The 17,890-nt window shown below is 35.9% G+C and overlaps 2 protein-coding genes across 2 annotated transcripts in view; one reads left to right on the top strand and one right to left on the bottom strand.

The window, feature by feature from the left end:
* Positions 1-4,626: 4,626 nt before the first annotated feature.
* LOC119836373 lies at positions 4,627-7,585 on the top strand. Its single transcript, XM_038361678.1, has 5 exons — positions 4,627-4,630; positions 4,913-5,103; positions 5,258-5,575; positions 6,447-6,719; positions 6,998-7,585. The coding sequence occupies exons 1-5, from the start codon at positions 4,627-4,629 to the stop codon at positions 7,583-7,585; spliced, it is 1,374 nt and encodes a 457-aa protein (XP_038217606.1).
* A 1,051-nt stretch (positions 7,586-8,636) lies between these two features.
* The window catches only part of LOC119836408 (cysteine dioxygenase type 1), a 15,874-nt gene continuing 6,620 nt past the window's right edge, over positions 8,637-17,890 (bottom strand). The window contains exons 3-7 of the mRNA XM_038361722.1: positions 17,490-17,639; positions 10,854-11,000; positions 9,814-10,163; positions 9,288-9,457; positions 8,637-8,814 (exon numbers count right to left, since the gene is read on the bottom strand). Coding sequence (XP_038217650.1) covers positions 8,776-8,814; positions 9,288-9,457; positions 9,814-10,163; positions 10,854-11,000; positions 17,490-17,639 — 856 coding nt within the window. The 3' untranslated portion in view covers positions 8,637-8,775. The remainder of the gene's footprint in view (positions 8,815-9,287; positions 9,458-9,813; positions 10,164-10,853; positions 11,001-17,489; positions 17,640-17,890) is intronic.

Below are 17,890 nucleotides of genomic sequence, written 5' to 3'. Positions count from 1 at the left end.
CCATCTCATGGTGGTAGGTGATGAAACGCTGCTATGGCGCGTAAACACAACGTTAATTATTATTGTACGATTTTATCCTTTCAGTGTAAACTGTTATCCTTTTCTGCATCCTTTCCAGCCCTTTATTCCCGTCGTCAAATCCTCATCCTTAACTCATTACGAAGTCATAAAGTTATATCTTTATAAATTGATCTTTGGTAAGTCTGCGGTGTTGTGTTTCTATTTTATTTTTTTAAACTGGATTTGCGAATATTTTTTAGTGTTACTAATTATAAATAGGTTCATAATTTAGTCTTCAACCATTTAAGCTTAATTTTGATAAGATTAACTATTTGTTATTAAAAAAAAATAATTTTTCTATTTTTCTTTTGTGGGAGTCGAGCACGTTTCGCACTTTTCTCTCGCACGGGGGCAGGTAAGTATACATCCAAAAAAGACAGACAGGAGCGAAATATCAGTATTATATTGTGTTTCGTACGGTGAGTGAAGGAGCTGGAATCCTGTGTCCTTTTCCTTACCCTACCAAGTTTCATCCTTTATTCCCATCATCATCCATCCCGAATCCTTTCGTAACTTTAAAAGTCAGCAGTGCAGAGCCGTAAGAAACAAATGGCAAATGAAAACGTTCAGGGTGGTGAGAGCGCTTACTATCAAGGCAATCCACCAGCTCTTTACCAAGTATGACATTAAAAATCGCCAAGTTTAATCAACTTTAAAAAAAGGACGAGGTTCTCAATTCGACTGCGTTCTTTGTGTTTGTTATCTCAAAACTTTCGACTGAGTGAACCAATTTTTATGATTCTCTATTTTTCATAAATACCTCGTGGGTGGTCCCATTTATATTTAATCTAGAACTTACAATTAGAAATCGGTTATGTTACAAAAAATTATCTTGATATAAATTGTGTCATACGTTACTTCCTGATATAGTTTTCTTTTAAAATGTTTCATCTATAGATAGAATATAGATAAACACAATTATGTATTATTGGAAAATATAGATTATTATCGGATTACTAAGGTACATAATTGAATTATTAGATAAATGAATATACTTTGGAAATGCATTAAACATTATACAGGTTGAAACATTCAACAACCGTGGAAAACATAGTAGACTTGAACTTTTATATTTTTTTTATATCATAGCGACAACTGATGGTGGTTCGCCTGGTAAGCGATCTCCAACGCCCATGAACATTCGAAGAGGCCTCTGCGAATGCACTGCCTATATTCCTAGTCATACCCATACCCACGGTATGAATACCTACCTAAATTATCCACTCTAAAAAATATTGGGCAGTCTAAATGTTTGATCCATGTGCTTCCCTTTTTACCCCCTTTTTCCTTTTCCTTCCCTTCCCTTTATAGCTGTACCTCAGACTTCCATGTAGACTACTTAAGGCACCAATCTCTCACAATGATATCCCCTGTTTTATCTGTATTTCTAAGTTTTTATAACCTACCAATGTTGTGTTGACTTATTATTACTTAGTTATGTTAGTGAAGTTATTTATGTTAGGGCAAGTAAGAAACTAGAAAATTTATTTAAATTCACTGCATTTAAGTTATGTTACAATATGTCATATTTATTGTATGGCTGTAAATGGTTAGTCTTACTTTCAATTTATAGAACATCATATCGAATAACCAACTGCAAACCATTGCGTTTGATAAAATCAATTTGACTAAGGTTCCATTAACGTTTTATCATAATCGCCAAATTAAATCAAGATTGTTGGATTAAAGGAAAGGAACAACTAACGACCATTTCAAGATTATCAGCAATTAACTAAATCTTTTACAACACTTTTGCGATCCGTAATGTAAAAGATATTTTATGTACTTTCGTAAATAACCTCGAAATTATCAAGTCTTTTAATTTTTTTGTAAGAGCGGGCAATCGAGCTGATGGTTCGCCTGATGGTAAGCGACCACCATCGCCCATGAACATTCGAAAGGTAGGGCCGCTGTAAATGCGCTGCGCGCTTTTAAAGGGTAAAGGATAAGGAAAGGACGATGGGGATAAAGGAATGAACTGGAAAGGGTGAGGAAAAAGGAAACGGGCCTCCGGATCCCCTAGTCACCGTAACACTGTAGCATGTTACTATTTCACGCTGGTCTTCTGTGCGTGTACTACTCGCCCGGTTAGAGCTGGCCCAATTCGTGCCGAAGCATCAAGACACCCACATTAAGATATTATTTATACTTCGAACAAGGATTTTCAAGAAGCGTGGCTACATTTAAGTATGTTGCTTTCTATTTCATTTTAGTGACATCTGTTAAAGTGTTGTATTAATTTTATGAGAAATAAATGCCAAGTTACACGAGAGTGTAGAGTATGCAAATGGAATAAATACAATACATATTTCATGATTAAAATTCTCAAGTTAGACCACGGCCATTCCTATGCCTCCTGCGAAGGAGGTACCGCTATATAGAATTATGATTATGACACTAACATTGAAAATACTGGATAAGAATCATTGACAATTTATAATTTACAGTTTAAATTGAAGTAACAAAATCTTTTTGTACCAACAATTTGTTAAACAGCTGTCGGTTAAATATAGATAAGGCTTAAAAAACACGATTTAATGACAGGATCCACTTAATTCTCTGTTCCCTATAGTATACTTATTTCTTTATTAAATACTAGCGGCTTCGCTGTAGTACATATATAGTAGTAGTATAGCCTTTCCAATGGGCTATCTAACACTGAAAGAATTTTTCAAATCGGACCAGCAGTTTCTGAGGTTAGTGCGTTCAAACAAACAAACCAACTCTTCAGTTTTATAATATTAGTATAGATTTCTCTTTATATCGCTTTTTAATAAAATGGTTTTGTGTTACAATAATTCATACTTTGTCTATGTAAGAGCGAGCAACTGAGCTGGTGATTCGCCTGATGGTAAGCGATCACCACCGCCCGTGAACTTTTGCGGAGATAGGGCAGCTGCAAATGCGCTGCCCGCCTTTAAAAGGGTAAATATAATGGGGATAAGGAAACCATTGGCGACATGAATAAAGGAATGAATTGGAATGGGTAAGGAACAGGATACAGGTTATTGGACCTGTTTTTGTAATACAAGAAACTGTAAATATTCTTACAGAAGAGACATTTTTCGGATTTATTATTTTGGTCATATACAATTTATGCGTAAGGAAATTATTTAACCCTGCCGATCCTAATCAGGATTATAATAAACTCATGAAATTATTGCATTGTCACCGATCCTTGATAAGTGTTCAAAATTGAATTAAATCTGATCGTTTAAAGGGGGTCAAGATCAGGCTAATAAAAGCGTGTTAATAAGAAGCATACAAGAATGTAAGGATGCCATAAATCTTCTGGATTATGTACGAGAGGTGCTTGGTACGGTGGTTAACACGTGTATGTGGAACCGAGGGGTCCTGAGATCGATTCCTGGTGGCTCACAAAGAAAGAGTTTCGGTCTAGCAGGACATAGAAGGCCTACCTACGTGTCCATAAAGAAAATCGATCAGTGAAACAAAGTTCATCTGCCCCATACCCCACTAGGGGACATGGGACTTCACTTATGGAGAAGGGTTATCCACATAATCTACACAGATGTTCTGGACAATCACAAATTCTTAATCAAATCTTATCACCGTTATCAAACATTCAAAATAATATATAATTGCGATTTACAAAATTACAGCGGTACTCTCAGTTGAGCGAGCGTTAAATTAAGTGTTATTGGAAATAAGAACCTTCATGATAAGTAAGTATTGTTAACTTCAAGCTAGGCTGTTAAGTAATTTGTTTAATATCTACGAAGACGGTCATAGTAAAGTTTTTTTGCTATATTGATGCGTAGGTATTTATAAAAAACTAGCTGTCCGCCCCGGCTATATATAAAGCCTAAATTCTCCCTCAATGCTATAATATTGTATGGCATCTAAAACTGAAAGAATTCAAAACGGACCAGTAGTTCCTGAGATTAGCACTTTCAAACAAACAAACGAACAAACTCTTCAGCTTTATAATATATAGCTGTCCAGTTGAATATTTGAATTATTGCTATTATAGTTATATATTTGAGTTTAAATAATATCAAACGAACTAACTAACCCTTCAGCTTTATAGGTATACTGGTTTGGTTTCAGTAAAGATATGTTACGGAACCCTATTTTTTTCCAAAATAAAATATATTCTATGTTACTCGTGGATAATGTAGCTTTCGAATGGTGAAAGAACTTTTAAAATCGGTCCAGTAGTTTTTGAGCCTATTCATTACAACCAAACAAACAAACAAAGTTTTCCTCTTTATAATATTATAGATTACTAAGTTAGAAAGGTGATAAATCGAGCAGTTATAAAATAAAACTTAACATTTAGCGAAATTCGGCTTTATTACAAGGCAAAGCAATACAATTTCAGTTGTAAGTTTTTTTGTTTAGTCGCTGTCGCATTGGGTTATTACCTGTACCATGTGATTTTGATAAATAAATAAATACATAAATAAAATAAATGAATAAACAAATGAATAAATAAATTTAATGTAACAGATACATCTCTGCGTTTGCGTTAAAGATCGAATAAAACTTTATGCTAAATTATTTTACTTCAAATTGTCCAAACTAGACGAAATTTAAATTGAAATGGGTTAGAATTTCATTCAGTGGGAAGTTACGTGTATAAATATATTAACTGACTTCACAAAACAGAGGAATTTTTTTGTAGACAGTAAACATGTACTCTGCTTAATTCAAAACTAATACCGAGAAATAAGCATTGAATGCTAATTTTATTACGTACGCACATATACACTAATAAATGACGGAGGGACGTTGATGCCTGTCCACACAGGCGAGTTTGGTGGTCTATGTACTCAGCCTATTGCAAGTACCACTTACAATTTATGTAATATTGTCTGTTGTTTTGCAGGAACACTTCTCTTTTTCGGAGTTGTAGCTCTAGCCTACGCTCAGCCTAAGCTTGATTGCCCTAAAGATGGACACCATTACCTAGTGCCAGATCAGACTGACTGCTCCAGATATCACCCTTGCTTTCACGGAAGAAAACTGAAGGCGCCGATGCAATGCCCTCCGAACACATTGTTCTCGTTTGAACAGCAAGTGAGTCTTAAGTATAGTCTATCATCAAGTCTTTTACCAGAATGTTCCAAATAAGTAAACTCAAAATTCTACCACTAGTCAAATGCTTGCGACAGTGAGAGAAGTGTATGACTCTGTAAACTGTATTAATAACTAACACAATGACGTTCCTCAGGCCTGCGAGCTTGCTGAGCTGGTGAAATGTAAAGTTGGCCCCATCGCCATAGAAGCCTTCTCATGCTGCAATAGCCGTAGCGGGAAATGTGTCTGTGGACCAGCACCAGAGGAAGAAGATGTCGTAGTCGAAGAAAGCGAAGAAGAAAAGGATGAGGGTGAAGTGGTGTGGCTTCCAAACGGCTGTCCAGACCCTAGGAATCGCACGGTTGATAAACTCCTGCCTCATCCCAGTTGCAATATGTTCTATCAGTGTGACAACGGCGAGCTGGTTGAAAGGTTTTGTCCTAACAATACCCACTTCAACTATGAAATTCAGGTAATATCACATTTAAATATAGATTTATTTATTTAAAAGGAGGAACGTTGGCTCTTAAGATACAGAGTTTTTCTAGTTTAAGAGGCAATGTACATAGATATGTAAGGTATGTTTTGGCAAAATAAAGATTTTATTATTATTAATTCAGTAAACAATATTAACATACAATAGTTTGCTTGAATAAAAAGAATTGAACGACGAATTTCACGATTGTTTTCTATGCTAAAACAGTGATCTTTTGATATTTGCGTCGATTACATTATAATGCATAAGTCAACTTATTTCTGTTATTTATTTAGAATACGTGTTTGGATGGTGCTTCTAAATTAAATAAACTCTTATAATAGTGTTTCATCTGGCGAAAAAATTTTATTTATTGAAAGATAAGAACAGAATTTTTATTGTGGGAGTCGAGCATGCTTCGGCACGAATTGGGCCAGCTCGCACCGGGGAAGTACCACACCCCCACAGAAAACCGGCGTGAAATAGTGGCATGCCACTGTGTTTCGTACGGTGAGTGGGGGAGCCGGAGGCCCGTTTCCTTTTCCTCACCCGTCCTAGTCCATTCCTTCTTTCCAGTCGTTAATCCTTTCCTTTCCCTTACCCCATAAAAGCGGGCAGCGCATTCACGGAGGTAACCTTTGCGAATGTTTATGGGCGGTGGTGATCGCTTACCATCAGGCGAACCACCAGCTCCGCTGCCCGCTGTGACGTAAAAAAAAAAAAAAAAAAAAAAAAAAAAAAAAGAATTTGAGCTCGGATATTCAAATTCTGCTATATCACGTGGCTTATTCGTTATGCGCTATTCTTTTTCTTATTATATGAAAAAATTACAATATATCTGGAAAATTTATCATATGACTTGTTTCAGCGTTGTGAATGGGCACATTTATCCAATTGCACAACTGGTGAAACACCCCACCCAGCGCCTGGGCCATCTCCTGGTGACAATGGTAACAACAACTGCAACGGCGGTCTCTGCCCTGAAGGAGAGATCGAGCTGCTCCCCAATGGATGCCCCAAGAACTACTCCTATGAAATGCTCCTTCCCCATCCTAATTGCGAGAAATTCTACCAGTGCGTGCATGGTAATCTCGTAGAGATGCCATGCGCTGCAGGCACTCACTTCAGCTTTGAGCTTCAGGTAATTAGCACATCTTATTCCTCCGACTCTTACCTCTTAAAAATGAACTGCACTACTTTCATTAAAAAAGTTTGCACTAGCCATCGATAAAACAGCTCACAGGCGTTTAATTAAGATGATAATATGTTTCAGTTGGTTTCATTAGTACATTCAGTACTATTACATAAATAATTTCCTGTCCTCACTTATTCTTCGTAACTGCTTTTTAAAAATGCGTCTTATTGGAGTATTACTAATTATTATTTTTCATTGGAATGATATATGTTTTTTAATTTCAGCGATGTGAGTGGCCACACATAGCCAATTGCACGCCCGGCACTCCTGAAGGTGAAGATGATGATTGCGAATGTGATAATGAGGATGAATGTGACAATCCTGGTGGAGCAGAGGGTCCCGATAATGGTGGTGGTGGTGGTGATGGAGGTGGTGGTGATGGAGGTGGTGATGGAGGTGATGGTGATGGTGGCAGTGGAGATGGTGGTGGTGGTGGAGGAGAAGAAGACTGCGATTGCGGCCCAAATGAACCTGTAGATAACGACAAAAGATGCAAAGAGGACTGCCACGTGCCGTTCTGGAAACACGAGACTGATTGCGACAAGTTCTGGAGGTGTGTAGGCGACAAGGCGGTGGTGGGAGTCTGCACTGAGGGTCTCTTCTTCAACGAGAAGAAGCAGTCGTGCGACTTCTCGTGTAACGTTGATTGCGAGAGGAAAGTAGTGCAGTCTACGCCACAGATGGATGGGCTAAAGATTTTCCTTCCATGGAGCGAGATTAATACCCTGGTCGAGCTAAGCTACGCGCCAAATATCAATAACATCATCACTAAGCACATAAAGAAAGCAAAACAGACTCGCAATAAGAAGTGAAAAGGTGAAGTCATATGTTGGATTGATACCAAAAAAAATTATAACTGAATTTTATTTATTGAATTGAACGAAATAAAATGATTTTTATGCATTTTTTATTTTTTTATTTATACCTAGAAACCTCACTGATTGGTTATTACAGTTTTTAATTACTAAAATTCTGGAAAGACTAGGAATTTTGCTTTGAACACTACCAGAAGCTTTGGCTTCATGGCTTGATAGATAAAAAGTCTAGTAAAAATATAAACTGTTGTGACAAAGAGTGCCAGAATCGTCATTAGCCCGTTTTTTCACTAAAACAAAAACAATTGAAACTGAATTAAAAAAAAAAAACGACAACATAATATGTACATATTGTATTGTATATGTATTTTCGTATATTATTGTATGACTATGTATATATAATATAATATATAAGTATTTGTGAAATATGCTTATTATGTATGTATTTAAAATATGATTAAAATTAAGTTTTAAATATAATATAAATAAATTATAATTGCTGCACCACCGATATCTATCCTTTTATGTATTGAAAAATCCTACCCATAGGTTGCCTGGTAGAAATCGCTTAGTAGCGATAAGGCCGCCTTTTTGACTCTATTTTATGTTTTTTTTTCATTTGTTTTTCCCTTTTATATATTATTTTTTTTAATTGGTGCTAAATAAAGTGTATTATTATTATTACTACATACAAGCAGGTTATCAGTATACAAAAAGCACGATTTGTTTGCGTCAGAGATGCGAACGTTAGATGAAGCATGTAACAGATATTTAAGTTAAGGATATAAAAATTAATCTACGGTTTGGCGTATTCCGTAAATAAATAGATGAATTTCTAAAGAGGACATGCAAAGGCTATTTTGCCATTATTTTATGTAACAGTGGGAAAGTGAGCTGGTGGTTCGCCTGATGGTAAGCGATCACCACCACCCATGAACATTCGAAGACATAGCGCTCGCATTAGCGTTTTCCTTAAATTGATTAAGCATAATTCGTAATATACAAGCTAAATTGGGTACGGGAATCCAGTTCCGACAAACAAAAAACCAATAAAGATAAAAATATTTATTGCAATATAATGTAAAATTCACTAAAAATAATCTCGTACTTATCAAAATATAGTAAATAAAATAAGTTCACTGCACGTGTAATAATTTAAATAATAAAATAGATTTCTTCACAGCAGGCTATTGTTGACTGTCAGCTATTTCGTTGGCTTCCATCACCTGGTAACAAAGAGGACTTATTAATTACAGCGCCATCTAGTCAAAAATTAATTAAATTAGTAGGAACTAAGAAAGTTTTAGTTGAAAGTATGTTTGGATGGATGTATTATAATTATTTAAAACTGAATTATTCATTATTATTAAACATTTACAATATAGGTATACATGTTTGATACTTTTTCACGCGTAAACAGCTTATTGTATCTGTATGAAATATGATATTGAGATAGATTATAGTCCGGATTACCACATAGGCTAATTTTTGACCCAGGTAACAAGTGAGTGACGCCGAGTGATACAGCGAGTTAAAACTAAAATTGAAAAAATAGGTTCACTTACTAATTATAAGAAACATATTATAATCATTGAAATAACCTAAATCAAAGTAACAATGTCTTACATTATTGGGAATCGAACCCACAATTGGCACAAGATACGCCGGCCTATCTCCTCATATTAAGATATCCTCTTACCCTCTTAATCTTCTTTCCATACATGGACCAAAAGGTCACTTTAACTTCAGTGGGCTTGCCAGTTCTTGCGTCGAAAACGCGACAACTGTCGAACGGAGGACAATACAAGTGTAACGACACGGCGCCGTCCACGTGTGACGGATTCTCCATCCTGTGGAGGCCGAGGGCGTCTGGAAAGGATAGATGCATTGAGTTAATAACAACAAATCCAACCTTAGTGGCAATAGGTGTAAACTTAAACTTAAGTCAAATGAACAATATATTTATTTTATCCTACTTCCTATTTCCTATCCTACTAATATTATAAATGCGAAAGTTTGTAAGGATGTGTGTGTGTTTGTTGCTCTTTCACGCAAAAACCACTGAACCGATTGCAATGAAATTTGGTACATAGATAGTTGGACAACTGGAATAATATATAGGCAACTTTTTATCCCGATATTCCTACGGGATGTGGACTTACGCGGGTGAAACCGCGGGGCGAAGCTAGTTATATATAATAGAGTAACATACTGTTTATACATACCATTGATATAGCAAACATCATTGACTTCCAGTCTCGTGCGACCGGTCTCCTTCATGCTCTCAATGTCATAACCGTCTGTGTATTCGCAATTCGGCTTGCCAATGTTCCCGCCATTCTGAGAGCCGTCAACGTCACCGTTACCATTCTGACAGCTATCAAACTGACCGCCGTCGTTTTGACGGATGTCAGTGTCATTCGTGACGTTGCTGTTACAGTTGCCGTTGGGGCACTTGGCGCCCATTCTCCTCATGTCATCGGTTAAATCTTCGCTTTCGGAACAGCAACGTCTCGTCGGTTTCCGTTTTAATTTTTTCACAACTTCCGGTTGAACGTTTTCCGGCCAATCGTATCTGTAATAAATTGCAATCATTATTCAGTTAAATTTTTGGTATAATTAGATTTCAAGCGTCAAACTTATTTAAGAGAATATTATATTTTTTTGGCCGATTTTTTTAGGAAAAATTTATAAAACGTTTTAGAACAGAAAATAATATGCTCCGGTGTATTTAAAATAGCATTGTGTCTGATTTAAAATATTGCTTGTTATTATTATAATGGTTTACATTGTTTGAACTAGAGTTAATTGAGAATACTGTTAAGTTTAAATTAATATGGCAATAGCTTTTCTCAGTTTAGTTAATTCGGCAATCTAAGTATCTAACTGAGTTAGTGGTATGTATATTACGCGCAGCGCATGCTGAGTGGTTTCCCTTTTTTTACACCAATTAGCTATAAGTCCTTTTTATTAATAGTTTGTAGAGAAATTGTGGTGTTAAATAAACATCATTAATTCTTTTCTTTTTTCTTTCTAAATGCGTTTAAGGAAAAGCTAATCTTATATATAAAATTCTCGTGTCACAATGTTAGTCTCTATACTCCTCCGAAACGGCTTGACCGATTCCTCTGAAATTTGGTAAGCATATTGGGTAGGTCTGAGAATCGGCTAACATCTATTTTTCATACCACTAAACGATAAGAGTAAGGCAGAACAGCGTTTCCCGGGTGCAGCTAGTAGTAATATAAAAATCAAAGATAGATACCTGACTTCATCCAAGTTGCCACTGAGTAACTTCATAAAACAATGGGAGTCAGCATGGTCATGGATAGCTGATGCGTGACCTGGTCCCCAGCAAAGCACCATGATGTTGAAGGCGCCATTTCCAGCATCTACCAGGTTGCGAGTATACCTGGGATGCAAGATAAAGATATTATAAAAACTCACTAAATTTTTTTTTTAATTATGATAGTAAATAAAAAATAGCACCATCAATTAGCATTCAAATGAAGTAGTAATTATTAAATAATCTTCAACACGGGACACGGGCTTCCTATGAGGGTTCTGCCCATAATGTACCAAGCTGGCCAAGGACAGGTTGGCAGATTTTTTCTTTGGTTCTTAGACATACCGGTTACCTCCTTCCTTCACCGTTTCGAGTAGCCTTAGTGCTAATACAGACATATTTATCTCTTGTGTATGATTTTATGCGAGTATTGTACATTGAGAAATTTAAGACTTTTTAACGGATTTTAAACGACGTTTCGAACACTTTACAGCGAGCGTGGTCACGGGGAGACTGAGATGTTATGTCTTGAAGGTCATACAAAATTTGCTGTTTGTGAACTACCCCCACCTATTTCTCCGCAGTTGGTATGTAGAGTATTTTTCTGAATGTTGGCAGTATTGCCCGATAGTGTCTTCTGGTCTTTTGGTATGTCTGACATGGGGTTTTGAAAGTCTTTAATTTCTAGATCTATCTCTGTATCAAATTTCATACAGATATGTTGTATGAGCTGTTTTAGCGCGTAAGACTGACAAACATCCAAACATCTATCCATACATACAAACTTCCACGATTATAATATGGTAGGGTATTTTGAGGTCAGAATCTAAAGCAATATTATCCACATTTACCCCAAAACCATGTACTGATAAGCGAACTATAAATAACATTAAGGTTTCGCGTTCCGATAAATGAAGACGATACTTGTTATTCCATCTTATCAGTGACGCATCTCACGCAAACATGTTTGCGCTGTGATTGTTTGGACAATATGTTTATAAGATTAAGTAAACACCTAGGTTTTCCCCTTGCTCAATGATAGAAGCTGGCATAATTATATATAGCAGTTATGGCTCTTCCATGAGGCTCAAAACATACATCAATTCTATATTAATCGTGCGGGAAATAAACAGAATTTTCTATTTAACTACGCATGTGGATAGCATCACCGCTCGAAACGGTGAAGGAAAAAATCGTCAGGAAATCGGCATGTAAATTCGAAAGTTCGACGACATGTGACATCTGCTAACCCGCACATGGCCAGCGTGGTGGATTATGGCCTGAATTTTCATAGGAGGCGTGTCCCAGAAGTACATGGGCTGATGATGATGATGACGTTATTTATTAAGTTCAATGAGCACATTAAGCTATATAACCATGGGCGTAGTCAGGGTGGTTTTAGGGTTTCTAAAAAGTATCAATTTTAAAGTTATTTGTCTCGTTAACCGTCTACCTATTCTTATACCAACTTATCATGCACAAAGGATGTCATATGAATCGGTCGTTTCGGATTGGTACTACCACAGGCATTGTGATTTGTATCACTAGACTTTAGTGTTTGAAGTAGTAGTAAATAGATATTTCATAAAATCAAAAAATGGTCGATAAGCTATTTTAACACGCTTATAGCTTCACCTGTATGTTTGTATGTAACCGATTCATTTAGACTCAATTTTGACCTTTAAACGAAGGGATTTAATTCAAACTTCTTTGTGCACTTATCAAGGATCGATGACATAGCAAAATTTTTATGAGTTTATCTTATTTTTCCGATTATAATCACTAAGATTAATAATTTACATACATTTGTACTCTGGATAAGATTGAGAAGGACATGGAAGTTTTTTTGCTTTTTAAACTGTATTTATTATTTTTAAACGCTTTTTTCTTTTTTTTTAGTTTTTTGTTTAAAATTGTTATTAAAATAAAAATTGGTCGCCTTGTGGTCGTAAATCGATCATACCGAAACCGGAGTGTATATCAAATTCATCGTAGTGTGCGTTGATTTTGATTTAATGATAAATGGTCAAGTAGCCGTCGCAGAGGCAGTATGCGTGTGCGCAAACATTGCAACTTTATTAGTTAAGGGATAAGGAAAGGATTGACGATGGGTATTAATGAAAGGACTAGGAAGGGTATAAGGGAATAGAGTACGGTTCGGCAGCGAACGAAACACGGAGGCGTGTAACTTATTACACACTGATTTTCTGTGGGGGTGTGGCACTTTCCGAATGCTGGTGCACTGGTTCAATTCGTGCCGAAGCGTGCTCGATTCAAACATTAAATTAGCATTCTCTGCATCTCTACATCCTACTAATATTATAAACGCGAAAGTTTGTAATTATGGGTGGTTGTTTGAATGTTTGTTAATCTTTTACGCGAAAACAGCTCATCATATCTGTATGAAATTTGGCACAGAGATAGATTATAGTCTGGATTCTTACATCGACTACTAGGGACGCCGCGGGTTACAGCTAGTATAGGTATAAATACATACGTATTATTATTAATATAAATAATATATTATATTAATATTTATTAATAATATATTAATATTTTTCTGCGCGATATAATCAATAAAAGATTACAAAAAGGGAGCTCTCACATATGCAAAACACAGAATATTATGTGCTTAATAATTATGATCTTAAAGTATATTTCAGATAAACTGAATATAAAGAGTATTGTTTTAAATATGCAAAACAACAAATATAAGAAAATAGGAGCGTGCGTCATTATAATATTTATATAAACACAGCGCTAGCAACAACTCTTATCAATATTTATTTTATTTTTAATCTTCAAGTATTTAGTCAGCGAGCCTCTTGCGAATTATTAAATTATTTACACCGAAGTCCATTAAATTTTTCCTTATTTTTTGTTTAATATTTCAACGTGGTTTTTTGCTGACCTTACCAAAGCAACAGTCGACCTACCTCAACTTGAATCGTATTATTTTTATTCACCGGCTTAAAAAGAGATGTGATATAAATTTGACGTCGATGCCCATATGTGGTATCGTAGCTCTCAAACGGATGGATCGATTTTGATGCAATTTTTTTCAAATGAAAGCCAGTTTCCATTCGGCGATTCTTGCTGTGTTTGGTTAGTATCGGTCCAGCAGTGTACGAGTATCAGCCCTTTTTCAAAATGGTGTAACATTGCGTATTAAATCTCAATTAAGTGCTATATGTAAGGAAACATCACCACTGCTTAAAAACGGTGAAGGAAAACATCGTGAGAGAACCGACATGTCCAAGAATCAAAAGTTCGACGACATGTGACATCTACCAACCCGAACTTGGCCAGCGTGGTGGATTATGGCCTGAGCCCTCATAGGAGGCCTGTGTCCCAGCAGTGGAAACGTGTATGGGCTGATGATGATAATGATGATGAAAGGAAATTATTAAATCCCGGTGATCCTAATAAGATACGATAAAACTCACAAAATTATTGCACTGTCACCGGCATTTCATAAATGAACTAAGTTTGAACTGAATCTGTCCGTTTGATGTGGGTCAATATCGAGTCTAAAGGAGTCGATTACATACAACATATAGTTAATATACAGTTATACTAGCTGCGCCCCGCGGTTTTACCCGCGTAAGTCCGTATCCCGTAGGAAAATCGGGATAAAAAGTTGCTTATATGTTATTCCAGGTGTCCAGCTGTCTATGTACCAAATTTCATTGCAATCGGCCCTGTAGTTTTTGCGTGAAAGAGCAACAAACACACACACATCGTTACAAACTTTCGCATTTAAAATATTAGTAGGATAAGCGTGTTAAAATCAATGAAATAAACAGTCGACCAGTACAAATAACTGACGTCAGACACAAAGGCATTTAATAACATCTGTAAATATCATAACTCTTATCTTCATAGATAAAGAGAACAATTACACTGTATGTATCAATCGAGTCAAACCGCTCATTGACCAGTTTTCTCCCTTTATCTTGTACTCAAACTCAAACTTAAACTATACACTTTTTGATATGATCAAATTCTTTACTGAAGTGCAACTTCTTTAGAATCGTTGTGATTTCAAACCTGATGCGACGGAAAAAACGACAGGTAAGAGACACAAATACAAAAATGTGTAGAATGAAGCCGGCAAAGAATGAGACAGAAATATACATACTATTTTATATCTAATATATAAAATTCTCGTGTCACAGTTTTCGTTGTCATACTCCTTCGAAACGGCTTGACCGATTCTTATGAAATTTTGTGTGCATATCGGGTATGTTTGAGAATCGGCTTACATCTATTTTTCATACCTCTAAAATTTAGAGTCTAAATGATCAGAGTAAAGCAGAACAGCGTTTGCCGGGTGTAGCTAGTTTTATATATATTCATCTCATTCTTTTGTCGATTTACTGAAGTTTCACTTCTATCGTGTGTGAACCGCACACACACCTTTTTTATTGTTAATTTTTATTAGCTCATGATCTTAGATATAAAGCAGCACGTTACGTTAAAAGAAGTAAGCAAAAGGCGGCCTTATCGCTAAATAGCGATCTCCACCAGTCAGCCCTTAAAATAGACGGAAAAAATGTTGGTGAACAAATGTAATCCAATTGGAACTATGAGGATAACAAAATTCAATATTATAATGTATAAAGTATATATTAATGTAAATATATATACACATACATACATTACTCACACTAATATTATAAATATGAAATTTTGTTTGTTTGGATGTTTGTCCGTCAATCACGCTGAAACTACTGAACGGGTTTTGATAGAATTTGGTATCCAGACAGGGTATGAGCTGATTTGGGTGAGAGGATACTTTTATACCTATTAAATGTCTTGGGATAAAACAGGAATCTTGATATCCAGGCGGTGCTGAGACGAGCGTCTAGTTTTACATATAAGTTAATAATTTTTGTATAAACTTCAATTACTTTGGAATATTGTTACTGGTCTCATAAAAATTAACCTTATAAAACGCTTTTATTAGCTCCACCTGTATGTTAGTAACCGACTCCTTTAGACTCGATTTTGACCCACTCCAAACGGACAGATTCAATTCAAACTTCATACATATGAAGGATCGGTGACAATGCAATAATTTCATGAGTTTATCTTATTGTCCTGATTAAGATCGCCGAGATTCAATAATTTGATAATAGCTTTTTTTAATAGAGATAATTTAGTTGATTCTATCATTAAAACGTGTTTAACAATTTATAGTTTTATATTTTCAGTTTTATAGCATATTTCAATGCTTTTTATAAATGAGAATTTTTTTGAAAGAATAGAAAAAATTCGATCACGGGTGGTGGTCTAAGGTGGCCGAGAGGCTAGGTTAGGCAAGAAACGCGGGTTCGAATCCCGCCCCGTGATCGAACTTTTTCTGTTCCTTCAAAAAATTTCTCGTGTTTAACAATGTTTGTTATTGGAACTAAGTACCTTATCGCGCTTTGTGAAGGGGACTAGACGGAAAAATTCACACGAAGTGTTAACGACACATTTTGCTATAGTAAGCTACTAGCTGCGCCTGCGTTTCACCCGTGTAAGTCCGTATCCCGTAGGAATATCGGGATAAAAAGTTGCCTGTATGTTATTCCAGTTATCCAGCTGTCTACGTACCAAATTTCATTGCAATCGGTTCAGTAGCTTTTGCGTGAAAGAGCAACAAACACACACATTCTTACAAACTTTCTTTCTTTATAATATTAGTAGGATTAGTAAGAAGTAGGATTGTCAGCTGTGCGGTGTGCGCATGTTTCTCTGTCTGTCTCTCTCTCTCTCTTATAGAAACGAATGGAACTTGGTTCCATTCGGGTGTCCCTTTTTCTCAACTTTTTCATGTCATTATATACCTATATGACCGCCTCCTTGGTACAGTGGCTAACGCGAGACCGTAGAACCGAAGGGTCCTGGGTTCAATTCCAGGTGGGGACGCACAAAAAAAAAATGTCTCGGTCTAACAGGACACAGAAGGCTGATCACCTACTTGTCCCTAAAGAAAATCGATCAGTAAAACGGATGTACATCATCTGCCCCATACCCCACTATGGGAAACGGGACTTCACTTATATACCTATACTAATATTTAAAGAGGTTATCAACAAGATTATAATATTGTTATTTTATGACGTCGTAGGGGGTAATCTGAGATTACCGATTACAGAGATTACTAATCTCTGTACCTACTGAACCGATTTTAAAAATTCTTTACCAATAGATAGACGTTATCTATGAATTTCATTTATTTTATTATGTCTTTATTCCGAGTCAACGAGCACGTTCAAACACTCTTTTCAACTTTATTTGTTTAGTAGTTATAGATATACACATAAAACATGTATTTTTTTCCTTTGCCTAGAAGAGATCACTTAGTGATAAGACCGCCCCATTATACATTATTAACTATTGTTTGTACTTTTTTCTGTCTTTCATCACACTCATACTAATATTATAAACGTGAATGTTTGTGTGTTGGGTTGTTTGTCCATCAACCACGCTGAAACTACTGAACGGATTTTAATGAAATTTGATATAGACAGGGGATGAGCTGACTTGGATGATAGGATACTGTTTATCCCGATTAAATGCTCGTCTAGTGTACAATAAATGTGTTAAAATGAATATAATAAATACCTAAAACGATCATATTTCGCGTACTTCCTCCAATCTTTAGGGTCCGATTTGTAACTAAGCATCAGTTTCTGAACATCCTGTATATTGACATGGTTCTTGGAGAACACCCTGTGCAGTTCTTCTAGTAATCTCTCGAGTCCTGTGATTTGTCTGAAATGCGAGATTTTCTATTGATTTTTTCATGTACATATATATTGCGTTGTAATCATATGGTTTATATATTTTAATTTTTCAGTGAAAATAAAAACAGTGAAGTCTTCTGCTAGAAAACGTTTACGTCAGATGATTAAATAAATAAATGGGACCGCACGGGAAACATCAGCTTTCAAATAAAAAAAGAATTATCAAAATCGGTTCACCCAGTCGAAATTTCTGACGTAACAAAGCCAAAAAACACAACA

This window comes from Zerene cesonia, chromosome 24, assembly GCF_012273895.1.
Source record: "Zerene cesonia ecotype Mississippi chromosome 24, Zerene_cesonia_1.1, whole genome shotgun sequence".
Taxonomy (NCBI): Eukaryota; Metazoa; Arthropoda; class Insecta; order Lepidoptera; family Pieridae; genus Zerene; species Zerene cesonia.
The sequence above is the reverse complement of the archived record's forward strand: the minus strand, read 5'-3'. Positions and strand labels throughout refer to the sequence as shown.

Coding starts and splice junctions, on each gene's coding strand:
- LOC119836373 (XM_038361678.1), top strand. Junction 5,576..6,446: donor ACTTCAACTATGAAATTCAG/GTAATATCACAT, acceptor GACTTGTTTCAG/CGTTGTGAATGGGCACATTT. Junction 6,720..6,997: donor ACTTCAGCTTTGAGCTTCAG/GTAATTAGCACA, acceptor TTTTAATTTCAG/CGATGTGAGTGGCCACACAT.